The 15,920-nt window shown below is 48.1% G+C and overlaps 2 protein-coding genes across 4 annotated transcripts in view; one reads left to right on the top strand and one right to left on the bottom strand.

The window, feature by feature from the left end:
• Window positions 1–15,920, top strand: part of LOC102439734 (melanoma-associated antigen 10-like) — a 45,974-nt gene that overhangs the window by 19,733 nt on the left and 10,321 nt on the right. Inside the window, exon 1 of one of the 3 annotated variants that reach the window (XM_023752974.1) lies at window positions 14,066–14,119. The exons of the other annotated variants lie outside the window; for them this stretch is intronic. The gene's annotated coding sequence lies outside the window, so the exon portion shown is untranslated. Of the gene's footprint in view, window positions 1–14,065; window positions 14,120–15,920 lie in introns of those variants that run through there. 3 annotated transcript variants of the gene reach the window in all.
• LOC102436960 (melanoma-associated antigen 10-like) lies at window positions 8,503–10,567 on the bottom strand. The gene is made up of 2 exons (XM_014454969.2): window positions 10,481–10,567; window positions 8,503–9,240 (listed from the first exon to the last, which is right to left on the bottom strand). The coding sequence occupies exon 2, from the start codon at window positions 9,214–9,216 to the stop codon at window positions 8,503–8,505; it is 714 nt and encodes a 237-aa protein (XP_014310455.2). The 5' UTR covers window positions 9,217–9,240; window positions 10,481–10,567.

Raw genomic sequence — 15,920 nt, 5'->3', positions numbered from 1 at the left:
TTCAATGGAGTTGAAAAAAGGTATTATGGAACTGACGTCCCTTGGCTAAGACTGCTCAGTTCCAGAATTTCAATCCTGGGTCCCAGGCCTGCCAGTCAGACAGTGTTTATTAGGCCCCATGCTCAGTACCTTTTGAGAAAGTAGAACAAAGTTGGAGGAATCACAGTAACTGATATCAGGCTATAGTATAAAGCTATTATAATCAAAATAGCCAGGTACTGGTATAAGAGCAGGCATATGGATCAATGGAACAAAACAGAGAGCCCAGGGATCAATCCATGCCTATATTGTGAATTTATATTTGACAAAGGAGGCAAGAGTCTGCAATGGGGTAAAGACAGTCTCTTCAATAAATGATGTTGGGAGAGGGAGAATACGGCAGCTGAATAGGCAGACCTCTCCTGCACCTCCATCCAGGGCCAGAATGGAAATACAACTAAATTGGTGAGCATTCACCAGAATTACCAACTGAGGTCCAGCTGAGGATGTGACATATTTCTAGGAAGGACAAAAAACACCTGGAGACTGGTAGGAAGGTCCAGAGACCAGCTTACCAACTCTCATGGGTGGCAGATCAAGAATGAAGAGGAATCTCTTGACTAAAGGAGGGTTAGTTCCCTGAGAAGATCAAGGCCCAGAATCCAGGCTGTGCTCATCCTAGAGCACCAGAACTGAGACCAGTGGCCCAGGTAAGATCCAGCTGAGAAAGGCAGCAGGACTTCTTGTTGCCAGGGAGTCTGGAACCCAAGGAAGTTAAAGCTGCAATTTTTCTTTGTCTGTTTTCTTTTAAAAATCCAGAGGACTTGATTTTTGTTTGCAGATAATCACCTGAGGCTTCAGTGGAAGTAGGGTGTTGTGGACTGAATGTGCCTGAGGAAAGGCTGGGGGAAACATGGAAAAGAGGTGGCCATTTTTCCTGAGAAAAGCTGGTCCCTTCCAGTAGCCACAGCTCAGAAAAAAATTTAAAAAAACACCACCCAAAGGATGCATCCCATCCCACCCTCAGGAGCCCTGCCTGCCACACCCTGCATCTTGAACTATGCAGAGGAGACAGCAGCAGAGGCCAAGCCTTCAGGTTTGTGCAGTCTCGTAAGCATCAGTCAGTGTCGTGTGGGTGGAGCCAACCACCCCACTAATCCAGGAACCTGACTGGTGTTTCCCCTTCATGGGAGAAACTCTAGGTTTCCAGCTAATCCCACTGGACTGCATATGATGATCTCTGCCCAGCCGAGGGCAGGGAAATATTCTGGATCACTTTCAGAGTAGTAGCTTTGGGACAAGGAAACACAATCATCACTTTCCCTGAAATCTGAATGGTGCCTTCCCCTCAAAGGAGACCCAGATGTCTAGACTCCTGACTCACCCTAATAGCCTTTCAGAAACAGACTTTTGAGTGATGTAGATTGATAGCTGGCTGGCATTTGAAGGCAGTCAAAGGAGGAGCCTGTGGATCCTGGGGAAGTTTCCTGACCTATTACTGAGCCCTGTGCTGCTAACAAGCCTGCCTTAGAGAGCAGCTTTGCCCCTTCCTCATGCAGCCAAGTCCTGTGGGGAAAGACACAAACTGTGGATCACTTGAAGTTTCAAACAGGTTGATGAGAGGCAAAGGAGGACAGTTTCTAACAGTGGTTAGCAGCTAAATACCTCCTGGCAAGTCCAGAAGTTACAGATAAAACAGTCAGCTTCAGTCATCAGAAGAGCAGGATCCAAAGGGAGCTCCCAAGAGGCACTAAACTCTACTTTGAGACAAATGCCGCCTTACTACACCCTTTATTTCCTTATCTTTCTTCTTTATTGAGTTATTATTTCTCTCTTTTTTCTCTCATAGACCTAATTTTGCCCTTCCCTTTTCTTATCCATTTTTTTCTTTCTCCTGCTTTCTCTTCATTTTCCTTTTATTATTTTTGACTATGTGCTTTCTCCTCTACTTTCCTTTTTGTAATTATTTTCTTCCTCTTTTATTTTATAAAATTTCCTTCCCCTTTTCTTCTTATATTCTTACTTTCATCTCTTCCCTTTCACATTCCCTTTTCTTCCCTTTTTTAATCTTCATGTTTTCTTTTCTTCTATTATTTTTTTTCATACCTAATACTCTTTTCTTTTGTGGTTTCTCTTGTTGTTGTAGGGGTCTTGTGTTTGCTTTTTTTTGTTTCCTGTTTTGCTTTGTTGTATTTTGTTTTATTCTGCCAGCACCTACACAACAGCTTGCATGATGAGGTCGGGGTTGAGCCTCACAGTCTGCCAGCCTGAGAGGAGATTCCTCTCATGAATAGGACTATGACATTCAAGACCCAATTACAATAGAGAGCCCATGGAACACACACAAGGATCATTCATAGAGCATCTAGCTCAAGAGATCTAAAAGACTGCCCCGCTGGGTCCCACAAAGCTCTTACTACATAAGGCAAACCCAGCAATACTGAGAGGCATAACAAAATACTCTAATACATAGAAACAAATACAAAGGGATGCCAAAAACCAGGATACAAAGAAATAACCCCCAAATGAAAGAAAAGGAGGAAACTCTAGAAAGAGAGCTAGCTGAAATGGAGGCAAGCAAGTTATCAGACATAGGATTCAAATAGTTATAAAGGTGCTCAAAGATCTTCATGGAAATTTCAAGAAACTTAGTGGGAACCACAGCAACATGAAATAAGAAATAGAAATCATAAATAATAATCAGTTGGAAATGAAGAATAACATATATGACATTAAGAATACACTGAGCTTGACCATCATGGCTCAGTGGTTGAGTGTCAGCCTATGTACCAGGAGGTCACTGTTTGATTCCTGGTCAGGGCACTTGCCAAGGTTGTGGGCTCAATCCCCAGTAGAGGGCATGCCATAGGAAGTTATCAATGATTCTTGTCACCATTGATGTTTCTATCTCTTTCCCTCTCTCCATTCCTCTCTGAAATCAATAAAAATATATTTCAAAAAATGATTACTGAAAGTAATCAAAATTAGATTAAATGAGGTAGAAGATTGAATCAGTGACTTGGAAGACAAGGTAGAAAAAACATCCAATTAGAACAGCATAAAGAAAAAACAATTTAATATATTTTATTGATTTTTTTACAGAGAGGAAGGGAGAGGGTTAGAGAGTTAGAAACATTGATGAGAGAGAAACATCGATCAGCTGCCTCCTACACACACCCTACTGGGGATGTGCCCACAACCAAGGTACATGCCCTTGACCAGAATCGAACCTGGGACCCTTGAGTCTGCAGGCCGATGCTCTATCCACTGAGCCAAACCGGTTAGGGCAAGAAAAAACAATTTAAAAGCAGGAAAGTTTAAGGGAAATTTGGGACATGAAACAAAATGACTTCCACATCATGGGAGTACTAGAAGAAGAAACTGAGCAAGGAGTAAGGAACCTGTTTAAAAAAATAATGATAGAAAAGTCCCCTAACCTTGCAAAGAAAAAAGTCACACAAGTTCAGGAAGCACAGAGAGTTCCAATCAAGTTAAACCCAAAGAGACCCACTCCAAGACACATCACAATCAAAATGATAAACGTTAAAGACAAAGAAAGAATCTTAAAGGTAGCAAGAGAGAGACAGAAAGTTACCTACAAGGGAATACCCATTAGAATGTCAGCTGATTTCTCAATAGAAACACTTTAGGGCAGAAGGGATTGGCATGAAGAATTCAAAGTAATGAAAAACAAGGACCTGAGCCCAAGTCTACTCTGTCTAGCAAGGCTATCATTTAAAATTGAAAGGGGAAATAGTTTCCTAGCCCCAAAAAAGGCTAAAGGAATACATTATCACCAAAACTTTATATGGAAGCAAAAAAGAGCCTGAATAGTTAGAACAATCTTGAGATAAAAGAACCAAGTTGAAGGGATCACAATAACAGATATCAAGTTATACTACAAAGCCACTGAATCAAAGCAGCCTGATAATGGCATAAAAACAGGCATATAGATCAATGGAACAGAACAGAGAACCCAGAAATCAACCCAAACGATTATGCTCAATGAGTATTTGACATTGGGGCAAGGGCATACAATGAACTAAAGACAATCTCTTCAATAAATGGTGTTGGGAAAATTGGGCAGGTACAGGCAAAAAAAAAATGGAGCTAGGCCACCAACTTAACCATACACAACAATAAACTCAAAATGGATAAAAGATATAAATGTAAGTCGTGAAACCATAAAAATTCTAGAAGAAAATGCAGGCAGCAAAATATCAGACATGTCATGTAGCAGAATTTTCCCAAATACATAACCAAGGGCAAGAGACATAAAGGAAAGATTAAAACAAATAAACAAATGGGGCTCCATCAAACTAAAATATTCTACACAGCAAAGGACACTTCTCCAAAGAGGACATGCGAATGGCCAAAGATATATGAAAAAAATGCTCAATGTCACTAATCATCAGAGAGATGCAAATTAAAACAACAATGAGGTAACACCTCACATCCTGCCAGAATGACATCGTGAATAAATTAACAAACAGCAAGTGCTGGTGAGGATGTGGAGGAAAAGGAACCCTTATACAATGTTGATAGGAATACAGACTGGTACAACCACTATGGAAAACAGTGTAGAGATTCCTCAAAAAATTAAAAATGGAACAGCCATTTGACCCAGTGACCCCACTTCTAGAAATATATCCTAAGAAGCCTGAACCACCAATGAGAAAGATTTTATGCACTCCTGTGTTCATAGCAGCGTTATTTTTTAAAATTTTGTTTTGCTTAAAGTATTACAAAGAGTATTACATATGTCTCCTTTTTTCCCCCTTGACCTTCCCCCAGCCTCCCCTACCCCCCAGTGTCTTGTGTCCATTGGTTATGCTTATATGCATGCATACAAGTCCTTCGGTTGATCTCTTACCGCCCCCCTGCCAACCCTTCCTGGCCTTCCCAATGTAGTTTGACAGTCTGTTCGATGCTGCTCTGCCTTTGTATCTATTTTTGTTCATCAGTTTATAATGGTCTTTATTATCTATAAATGAGTGAGATCATGTGGTATTTTTCTTTCATTTACTGGCTTATTTCACTTAGCATAATGCTCTCCAGGTCCATCCATGCTGTTACAAATGGTAAGAATTCCTTCTTTTTTACAGCAGTATAGTATTCCATTGTGTAGATATACCACAGTTTTCTAATCCATTCATCTGCTTAGGCATAGCAGCATTATTTACAATAGCTAAGTTCTGGGAAAAGCCGACGTGCCCATCAGTAGAAAAGTGGATAAAAAAATAGTGGTAAATTTACACAACAGAATACAAGGTAGTGGTCAAAAAGAAGGAAATCTTACCTTTTCAGACAGCATCGATGGATCTGGAGTCTATTATGCTCAGTGAAATGAGGCAGTCAGCGAAAGGAAAATACAATATGATTTCACTTATATCTGGAAACTAATGAACAACATAAAGTGATGAACAAAATAGAAACATAGGCATGAAGACATGGAACAATCTGAGAGCTGTCAGAGGTGAGGGAGGAAGTGAAGGGATTAGCCAACAAAATCCATGGACAAGGAGAACAATATGGTGATGGCCAGATGGAAGCAGGGAGGGGCACGGATGCTGGGTGGAAAGGAGCAAAGGAAGGGAAATAGGGGATCTCTGTATTAGTGTCAACAATAAAACTAAGAAATTTAAGAAGTAAATTGCTATTCACAGTTATATCTTTTTTTTATTGCTTAAAGTATTACAAAGGGTATTCAACTGAAGGACTTATATGCATGCATATAAGCATAACCAATGGACATAAGACACTGGGGGTAGGGGAGGCCAGGGGATTGTCAAGGGTGGGGGTAAAAAGGACAGAGTTATATCTTCATAGAAATTAAATAAAGGGCTGTTACTCTTAGACAGGGTAGAGGGTGAGCTATGGGAAAGCAAGGGACTTCAGCAGGGAGTAAGAAGCTTCTATGTCAGGATGAGGGCAGGAGATTCTGTGAGCCTTCAGAGGAGGCAGCAGTGATGAACAGGTCAGCAGATCATAATCCAGGGATGGACAGGAGAGCACCCGAGGGAAGGCTGTCGTCATGGGGGAAAATGCTGGGACTACACAGAAATGCTGGCACCAGGAAGAGTCGGATCTCAACAAACCTCAGACAGCTCCCAAATTATGCTTGATTCTCAATGTCACCTTCCTTCCTTAGGCCTGCTCTTACTGCCTGGGCCTCAGAGTCCTACTACTTGTCATCTGAAAGAGTTCATACATTGTACTGAGAAATTAATTATGAAGGTGGGCCATGGGCTGGGGAGGGTGGAAATATTATGGACTCTAGATGAATTTGGCAAGGGGTGGAGTCTCTATCCTGCCACTTACTAGTCATGTGATCCTGGGAAAATATCAGGCCCTATGAGCATCAGGTTCTTCACGTGTGAAGTAAGTGATTTTATTAATTCCTGTTTTACAAGACTGCAGGAATATGTGGAGTGTTTGTAAAGCATCTCATACAGTGCCTGGTGTAGATTGGAATGTGATGAATGGCAATTATTTCTAACTAGAAGCCGGGTGCACAAAATTCGTGCATGGCAGAGGGGGTTCCCTCAGCCCAGCCTGCGCCCTCTCTCAATCTGGGACCCTTCCAGTAGGGTCCCTAGGCCTGGCCGGTGATCAGGGCCTATTGGGGCTTTCCTTCCCCAGGCTGCTGGCAACTGGCCCCACTCCTGCCTCTGCCACTGCTTGTCATCTGTGTGGCACTGCCCCCACCACCACCACCAATCACCTCCCTCTGCTGGCGACAGGCATGGGGTGCGATCGCTTGGCTGGCCTGGGCCTCCTTCTGCAGGACGATCGTGGGGCGATGGCAGGGACCCCCAACCAATTGCATCACACCCGCCTTGGCTGGCCTGGTACCAGTGCGTGTCATAGCATGATCATCTGGAAGGTCATCCGGATGGTCGTTCTGCTGTTCAGTTGTTCGATTTGCATATTATGCTTTTATTATTATAGATATCATTTTATCCCAGATACTTCCACTCTCTCTGCTGGCATTGGGATTACTTGTTATCAAGGTCATATTAGAGAATATGCAGCTCAGTAGGGCATAGAACACACAATCGGCCAAACAGGATGTTCCACAAATAAAACTTAGCAAATTTTCCCAATTCATGGATGTATGCTCAAATTCATGTGTGGGAAGCTTTCCCAGCTGGACACAACACAAAGCTTCTAGAAAGAGAGTCTAGGAACAACTCTTTCCCTCCGTCCAAGCTGCTCTTTTATCCAAACAAATGTTTTCATTCATTTCAGCCCCCGCCCCCCCAAAATCTACCCCTTGATAATGATTGGCCAGATCACACTCAAGATTATCATCATTCAAACCTAATTATGCTGTGGGTTGTGGCTCTTCCAAGCCATCATGTTACTCATGGTCCTGTATCTGTATTTCTGTAGAAATCTGTGCAGATGATGGGTATAACATGCCTAGTGCTCATACTGTCCAATGGCACTGAGACTGCATGCAGGAAACCACCCTTCCTAACCAGGTGGAGATTTCCCTCTGGTTTATCCATGATCCCAAAGGAACTTGTCAGGACAATTTTCCACTTCACACTTCCCTCTCACACCCAAGACACAAAATGTGCCACTGCCACCCCCAGCTTCCTTACAATCAACCCCCCAGAGGGAATCACAGTTTCCTAAAGCTCCAAGTACCCTGGCTTAGGCCATGCACATTTGACTGCTGTCTCCTGGAGGCTAACCGCCTCTCCCCTTCTGTTACTTGTTCTGTAGGATTTAGGGGACAACTCACCACCTTCCTTATGTGACTTGGGCTACTATACTATCATCCTGTGGGTGGGTGTGCCCTGCTTATGTTGGTGTCCCCACTACTAACACAGGGCCTTCCAGAGGACATAGGCTCTGTGAATGTCTGGGGATTAAATGAACCACGGAGGAGAGGTCGTCTTTATTCAGATGAAATCCCTCCACTTCCTTGACTGAAGCAAGCAAATACAAGGATCCTTATATAGTTTATTTCAGAGAAAGACAGAGGAGAAGGGATAAGAAGCAAGAATTAACAACCTTTTGCTTTTATTTTTCTATTTCTTGACTCCATCAATTGTACTGCTGTGTTCTCTCACATTTCCAAGAAAATCCTGCTCTAAAGACATGTTATGTAGTTTGGGATCAGAAACTAGGATGGAAAATATCCCATTTTGTGTAACACAGTAACAAATCTCTTACTCTTGAATTAGACAAGTACAAATACATATGTGACCGATGTCATTCACAAACTTAGATGCTGAAGCCTATGAAACCTTCTATGAAAAGAAACATTGGGAAGTTCCCTTAAAAAATTCCCAAAGGAATCAAGGATAAATTTCTCAGTCATTATAGGAACTCAAAGATGCTACAGCCCTTGTTCCCCCAACTCGCCCTGGGCCTCACTATGTAGAATACTGTCTGCTCTTTCCTCAAACAAAAAGTGGAAAATGGGCCTCATTTTATACCCAGAAAAAAGCAAAAAAAAAAAAAATCTGATGCACATGGGCCTGAAACGTGCCTGGATGCAACTCTGACTCAGGCATAGTGGTCCTCCTTGCACTCAGGCCCTTCAGGCAGGGATGGGAGGGAACGGGGATCCCTGTCATTAACCCCAACGACAAACTTGAGGGCTTTCAATATGGTGGTCTCAGCATGGGCCCTGAGACCCCACAGGAACTCATAGCGTGCAGGATTGCTATTGGGCACATGGCGGTACACCAGGTACTGTTCCTGCACCCAAACTTTGGTGATGAGCTCCCTGGGCTCCCCATAGAGCCAATGCTCCTTCCCATCATGCACCCCTAAAACATTCAGGGCTTCCCAGACTTTCTCCTCAGGGGCACAATCATCCTCCACAGCAATCACTCTCAGAACTGTGACCAGGAGACCTGTGTTGGGAAATCTGCGCCCATCGCTCACCATCCCATCATAGGTGAGCCCCAAGGTAGTGACCAGGACATAGGTGTGGGTACTGGGGTCCACTTCCTTCACATCAATGCCAAAGACCAGCTGCATGAACTCAGCGGCTTTGCTGAAGATCTCAGGGAAGTGGTCCTGGTGCTCTTTGATCACACTACTCAGCATTTCTGCCTTTGTGGTTGGCTTCTTTGCACGATACTTCAGGAGCAGGAAGTCCACCATATCCATCGTCTTCGAATGCAGTGCTTTGTGGAGCAAGGAATCGGCATCATCTTCAGGGCTCCCCCTCAGTGTTTGGACCCTCCTCATCTTGGCTGCTGGAGATCCCATCTTCAGATTGGCTCCCTGAAAAGGCTGCCATGGCATGGGGGAGGGGAAGGCACCCTGAGGATTGGTGTCTCAGCAGCAGACACCTGCTCTAGGCTGTCTAAAAGCAGGACTTATTGGGAGGAAGATAGAGAGGAGGAGAGAGAGAGGGCCGACTCCTCCTCCCCCTCCCCCTCCCCCTCCTCCTCCTGCATAGCCCAGAACAGCTGCACCTCCACCAGGTTCTGATTCTCCCTTCAGTCCTGATGGTCTTCCTCAGGCTTGCAGGGCTCACTCATATGATGACCAGGCATGATTCATGCTGGGAAAGTGACCGAGTGTGGATAGAAGGTGGACAATGAGGACCCATGTGGCTGGGAGAGAGGTGGAGTGTGAGGGGCCTCAGCAGAGGAAACCACCCTAGGCAGTTCTGACAAAAGTGACTCATGGGTCTCCCCTTTAGGCGTGCTCACGGGCCTCACAGAGATCACTCCTGATTAGCCTGTCCACTAAGAACCTGAAGTCAGAAGTGACATGACTGCTCAGGGTACAGAAGGCACAGCCCAAGATTCTGTAGTTGATGGTGGGATGTGGTGGTATCTGACCTGGGTTGGGGAGCCCCTGGGGACATAATGGTGAGCACCTTACCTTAACTCCTGGCACTGACTAGCCTTCTGCTACTCTGAGACCTGAGAATATGTAGTGTACACCAAGGCCTCCACATCCTAAAACCCAGAGGCCCTGCTAGAGGGTATGAAGGGGCACTTCAGCATGCACATGACAAGCACAGCCTTGGAACTGTAGAGCTGACAGGAGGGGCAATGGGACTCTGTGAGGTCCCCTCTGCTGTGGGTGGGAGGTTCCTCCTTGCACATGTAGGATCCTCACCTTTCCCCTGCCAGGGCCTGGCCCCTCACTGCCTTCTGCTGGCCTGAGGTCAAACTCTCAGAACAAGACCACACACACCTGACACTGCAGTGAAGAAACGGAGGGGGCCCCACATGTGGTCCATCTCGCAGAGGATCAAGAAGGGGTGACTGAAGATTTGGGTCCATCTATCCTGGGTTAAGGCTCTGATCATTTCTCACCATGACGCACTGCAGGGTTTCAGACCACTCTCTCTGCTGACTGAGCCCAATCTACTTAGACTTAGGTTTCACCTCCCTGAGATACAGGAGTAGGAAGTGAGCTGAGCTAATCCACGCACTATTCCGAATTTCCCCATTGCTTTCAGAGGAGGCAGGGTAGGTCTGGCTTCCAATGTGCTCTGCTTCCCCTCAGGGCTCACCTTGATTCCTTGCAGGAACTGGGACTCGTCTCTCTGTTGACAAAATGTGGATCCAGTGGATGACAGGACGTGTGGTCTCACACCAAGGTCCTCACCTTCCTGAGAGCTCTGAGACAAAAGTGAACAGGAGCTCCATCTGCCCCCACCCCTGTCCAGGTTCCCACACAACTGACACCAGGGCCTGGGCCCATCCGTTCTGGGTACAGAGTTCCCTTAGTCTGGCCTCAGGATACTTGCCTTTCTTCCTGGCCTGGCCTGGATCTGAATCCAGCTGACCCGATTTCACCCTGAATAACTGTCCTCAGTGAGAAAAGCTCAGGAGGAGCAGGCATGTGGAAAGGGAGAGCATGTCACACCCAGGTACCCCTGCCTGGGGAATCTGGATGCTGAGGACAGGACACTCCCTGATGCTGAGGGCTCTCTTCTTTTCTTGCGGAGGACATAGCTACAGTTTCCCACAAGAAAGCATTCACACCTTTATGACCCTTCCACAACCTCAGCTCCTCTTTGCATGAACTGAAGCCATTCCCTCTGACCAAGGTCCTGTCCTTCCCGAGTGCCCTGAGACAAACCTGTGAGGGAACCACCTCTGCAGACCCATGCCAGGCCTTACCCAGGGCTGACAGCAGCACAGACTGGGTTCAGGGCACCCATTGTCTGGAGTGTGGTATCCTCCCTCCTCCCCGAGCTACCCAGGTTTACTTGTGGAGTGCCTGGGACCTTTCCCTTCCGCTGAACTGAGAATGAATACTGCAGGCCATGCCCACCATCTCTCAGAGACCTCCAAGGTGGACTTCAAGACACGCCACATTGCCCTAGCTCAGTGGTTGGCAAACTGTGGCTCGCAAGCCACATGTGGCTCTTTGGCCCCTTGAGTGTGGCTCTTTCTAAACCTTAGGAGTACCCTAATTAAGTTAATAACAATGTACCTACCTATATAGTTTATGTTTAAAAAATTTGGCTCTCAAAAGAAATTTCAATCGTCGTACTGTTGATATTTGGCTCTTTTGACTAATAAGTTTGCCGACCACTGCCCTAGCTGGTTTTTCTCAGTGGATAGACCATCAGCCTGCTGACTGAAGGGTTCTGGGTTTGATTCCGTTAAAGTGCACATGCCTGGGTTACGGGCTTGATCCCCAGTAGGGAGTGTACAAAAGGCATCTGATACAATGATTCTCTCATCATTGATGTTTCTATCCCTCTCTCCCTCTCCCTTCCTATCTGAAATAAAAATATGTGTGTTTTTTTTAAAAAGACACACCACATTGCATATCATGCCCCAGTGACCCAGTTGCATGAGCAGGGCCCAAGCCAGTTGGTCCCTGTTTTTGTTGGGGTGGGAGGAACCCTTATCCTGCCTCAAGACCCACACTTTGATTACCGGCAGTACCTGGGATACCTCCCCTTGTTACCCTGAACCCAGCTCCTTCAGGACAATGCCCTCAACTTCTCAGGAAAAAGTCTAGAAGCAACCCAAATTGACAGCCCTACCATGAGGTTTCTAGGTGCTGATGACAGGAACGGGGCACACTGGGGACACATGTCACTGGCAAAACCTCGGGGACACTTCAAGGTGTGGTAGGAGGCTTCCTGAGTCCTAACTCGGGTCCTTACCTCGAATTCTGGAAGAGCCCTGCAGCCCTTCTTTGCCTACCTGGAGCCTGACCCCTCAGCGCTCAAGGGGTGGAGTCCGCTTGTCTTCCTGCAGGATTCTCACCGTGACTCCTGGCTGGAGCTGGAACCTCCCCTCTGTCAACCTGAAATGCCCAAGTCAGGAAGAGAGCATGTGGTCATGGACCAGGGGCCTCCAAGGGTTCACAGTAGGGGTAATGTGGGGCATCTCTGTTGTGGGGTCCCGGGTCCCTCAGTCTTCCCTTTGCATGTTCACTTTGACTCCAGGCAAGACCTGGGTCCTCCCCTCTGCCACATATGTCATTCCCCTGAATTCCCAGGGCTGACATCAGGTCTGGGCTTCTGCGGTTCCTCTCTGCATGGTCATCCACCATAGGGCCTCCCAACACTTTGAGCGGGGAAGATTTCTGTGGACTCCCCTCCAGTTAGGGTTCCTGGATTCCCTCAGTCCTCCCTGGGGGTCCTAACCTTGACTCTTCCCTCTGCCCACCTGAGACCCTGCTCCTTACACCGAACCCCAGAGCTTGTCAGATCCGGATGTAAAAGTCAGGAAAAGTACCCTGACTCTGGGCAGTGCTTCTGCATCCCTTCTGTGGACCTGAGGGAGGCCCTATAGTGTTCATCAAGTTTCCAGTCTCCCTCAGACCTGAATGCTGTAATCAGAAGACACCCCATGTGGTCACCAGCCCTGTGGCCTTCCAAGGCCGAGAGCAAGGTGGGGTTTTGTGCAGCCTCTACACTGGGAGTCCTGGGTCCCCTCAGTCCTGACACAGAGTCCCCATCATGACCCTGGCAGGTCCTGGGTCCTTCCTCTGCCTCCCTGGGGCTGGTTTGTGTATGAAACCCCACAGGCTCTGAGACCCTGATTTGAAGGCATTAAATGCCACTTGAGTCTAGGTCAGGGGTGGGCAAACTTTTTGACTCGAGGGCCACAATGGGTTCTTAAACTGGACCGGAGGGCCGGAACAAAAGCATGGATGGAGTGTTTGTGTGAACTAACATAAATTCAAAGTAAACATCATTACATAAAAGGGTACGGTCTTTTTTTTTTTAGTTTTAATCATTTCAAACAGGCCGGATCCGGCCCGCAGGCCGTAGTTTGCCCACGGCTGGTCTAGGTAGTACTACTGCCCTCCCCTCTGTGGACCTGATTCCCTATATGGCCTTCTTATTTTTATTTTTTTAATTTTATAATAATTCTTTATTGTTGAAAGAACTAGAGGCCTGTTGCACGAAATTTATGCAAGAGTAGGCCTTCCTTCCCCTGGATGCTGGAACCAGCTTCCCTCTGGCACCTGAGACCTGGTCTTCCCTTGCAGCCCTGGCTTCCTACCGAAGGACATCTGGAAGGGTGTCCAATCTAATTAGCATATAATGATTTTATTATAGATAAAATATGACCCCCTCCACCTCACCCCTGTCCCCTTCCCTCTCCCTCACCACCCAATTGTCTGTGTCCATGGGCCATGCATATATGCATACAAGGTTCTTGGTTGATTACTTCCCACCCTCCCCACCTTCCCTCTGAGATTCCCCAATCTATCCCATGCTTGCATGTGTCTGTATCTATTGGTTCATCAGTTTACTTTGTAACTTCGATTCCACATATGAGTGTGATCATGTGATATCTATCTTCCTCTGACTGGCTTATTTCACTTAGCACGATACTCTCCAGGTCCCTCCATGCTGTCTCAAAGGGTAAGAGACCCTTCCCTTTATACAGCTGCATAGTATTCCATGGCATACATGTACCACAGCTTTCTCATCAGGTCATTGATGGGCACCTGGGCTGTTTCCACATCTTAGCTATTGTAAACTGTGCTGCTATGAACATAGGGGTGAATACATTCTTTCTCATTGGTATTTCTGGTTTCTTAGGGTATATTCCTGGAAGTTGATCCCCTACACTTTTCACCAAGTCCTGAGTCTCACTCAGTCCTGGATACAGAAGTCAGGAAACTCAGCACTTGGTCTTTTACCAGGGAACATCCCAAGGCTGATAGCAGGGTAGGTTTTATTGGGTCCCCTGGTTGTGGGGTCCAGGGTGCCCTCAGTTGTCCTGTAGCTGTGCTCCTTACAATGAACCCCGGCATATCTCAGACCTGCATGCGAAAGTCAGGACAAACCTCACAGGGTCATCTGACATGGGGTCTCCCATGGCTTGTAGCAGGGGAGGCCCTTTATGGGGTCTCCTATATTGTGGGGTCCTGGGTCCCATCTGCTCTCCTTCAGTGGACCTGTGGCTCTGCTCCTTACACCAAACCCCAGAGTCTATCACACCTGATGCAGAAGACACCCCACCCCGCCTAGTAATACCCCTCCCACTGGTCCTCCCAGAACTGAGGATTCTGAGGTCCAGGCCCCTAATCTCCCTCAGGGTCTTCAACTTGAAAGCAGCAGGACTTGGGGTCCCACCTGTGCTGTCTGCAGCCCTGCTCCTTCGACCAAACCCCCGTGTCTCTCAGACCCAGATGCAGAAATCACAATGCGTGAGCTCACCCCTCCCCCACCCCAGGAGGCCTGCCCGATGGACACTGTTCTGGGGTCCAGGGCCCCCAATCTCCCTCAGAGTCCTCAACTTGACACCAGCAGGATCTAGGGTCCTCCCTGTGCTGCCCGAAGCCCTGCTCCTTCTACCAAACCCCCCCGTGTCTCTCAGACCCAATGTAGAAATCACAAAGCACAATGCATGAGATCACCCCTCCCCCACACCAGGAGACCTGCCCGATGGACACGGTTCTGGGGTCCAGGCCCCCAATCTCCCTCAGGGTCCCCACACTGACTCCGGGCAGGTCCCGGACCCCCTCGGCCACCCTGAGACGCTGCCGTGACACGGAGCCGCCCGGGGGTCTCAGACCCCGAGGACCCGGAAGTCAGGCCTCGCCGCTCGTGGTCACTCCGCGCCTTGGGGCTCCCGGGACTGACTGCTCTGGGCCCAGAGTCACCTTGTCCCCCCCCACGGCCCTCACCATGAGGCCTGCAGGTCCTGGGACCCTCCCTCTGTGAACCCGGAGGCCGGACCCCAACACGGAGGCCCTCACCCCGAGACCTCAGGAGAGGCCTGTGGGCCTCACTCCCCAGGGCTCCTGGCAGGGGCTGAACTAGCTCCCCGGGACCTCCGTCTGGTCCTCACCCTGATTCCAGGCAGAGCCTGGGCCCGCTGGTGCCGACCTGAGGTGGCTCCCTCAGCGCTTGTCTGGTCTACGGACCCGATCCCGGCTCCCAAAGATGGCGCTCAGCTCCCTCAGGCTTGTCAGGGGGGAAGTCAATGAGTCAGTGACATCACTTCCGGAAACCAACTGTGGGGTCACCCAGGCCTGCTGACCAGGGTGGAGTCCGATCTTTGTGCCCAGCCCCCCCTTCTGGTCCCTACCTGGGCTGGATGGCCTGGGCCCCCACCCTGTGCTGACCTGGTCTGTGCCCCACAGGCCAAGTGTCGGCCTCCCCAGGTCCCTCTGGGTCCTAGAGTCCGGGAGGTGGGCGGGAGTGCGCAGCCGCACAGCCCTGCCTGAGGTACCCCGATCTGACAGGAGCACCAGAGCTGGGTCCCGGGGTGGGCCCTCTGTGTGGGCGGCTGGAGCCCTCAGTCCTTACTTGGAGGGTCCTCACAGCCCTGGCTTGGACACCGTGGTCACATCACGGTTCCCAAAAGGGGCGCTGCAGAGCCATGGTCCCTGGGGAGCATCAGACCCTAACTGCCTCCCCTGCCCCGACTTCCCATGGTGCCTCTGCACCAGACCGCCTGGCACCATGGAAACATTGTGTTCTACATGTTTCCTTTCAGTATAGTCGCTGAGCTATAGCAGGG

Source organism: Myotis lucifugus, unplaced genomic scaffold (assembly GCF_000147115.1).
Source record: "Myotis lucifugus unplaced genomic scaffold, Myoluc2.0 scaffold_40, whole genome shotgun sequence".
NCBI lineage: Eukaryota > Metazoa > Chordata > Mammalia > Chiroptera > Vespertilionidae > Myotis > Myotis lucifugus.
The sequence above is the reverse complement of the archived record's forward strand: the minus strand, read 5'-3'. Positions and strand labels throughout refer to the sequence as shown.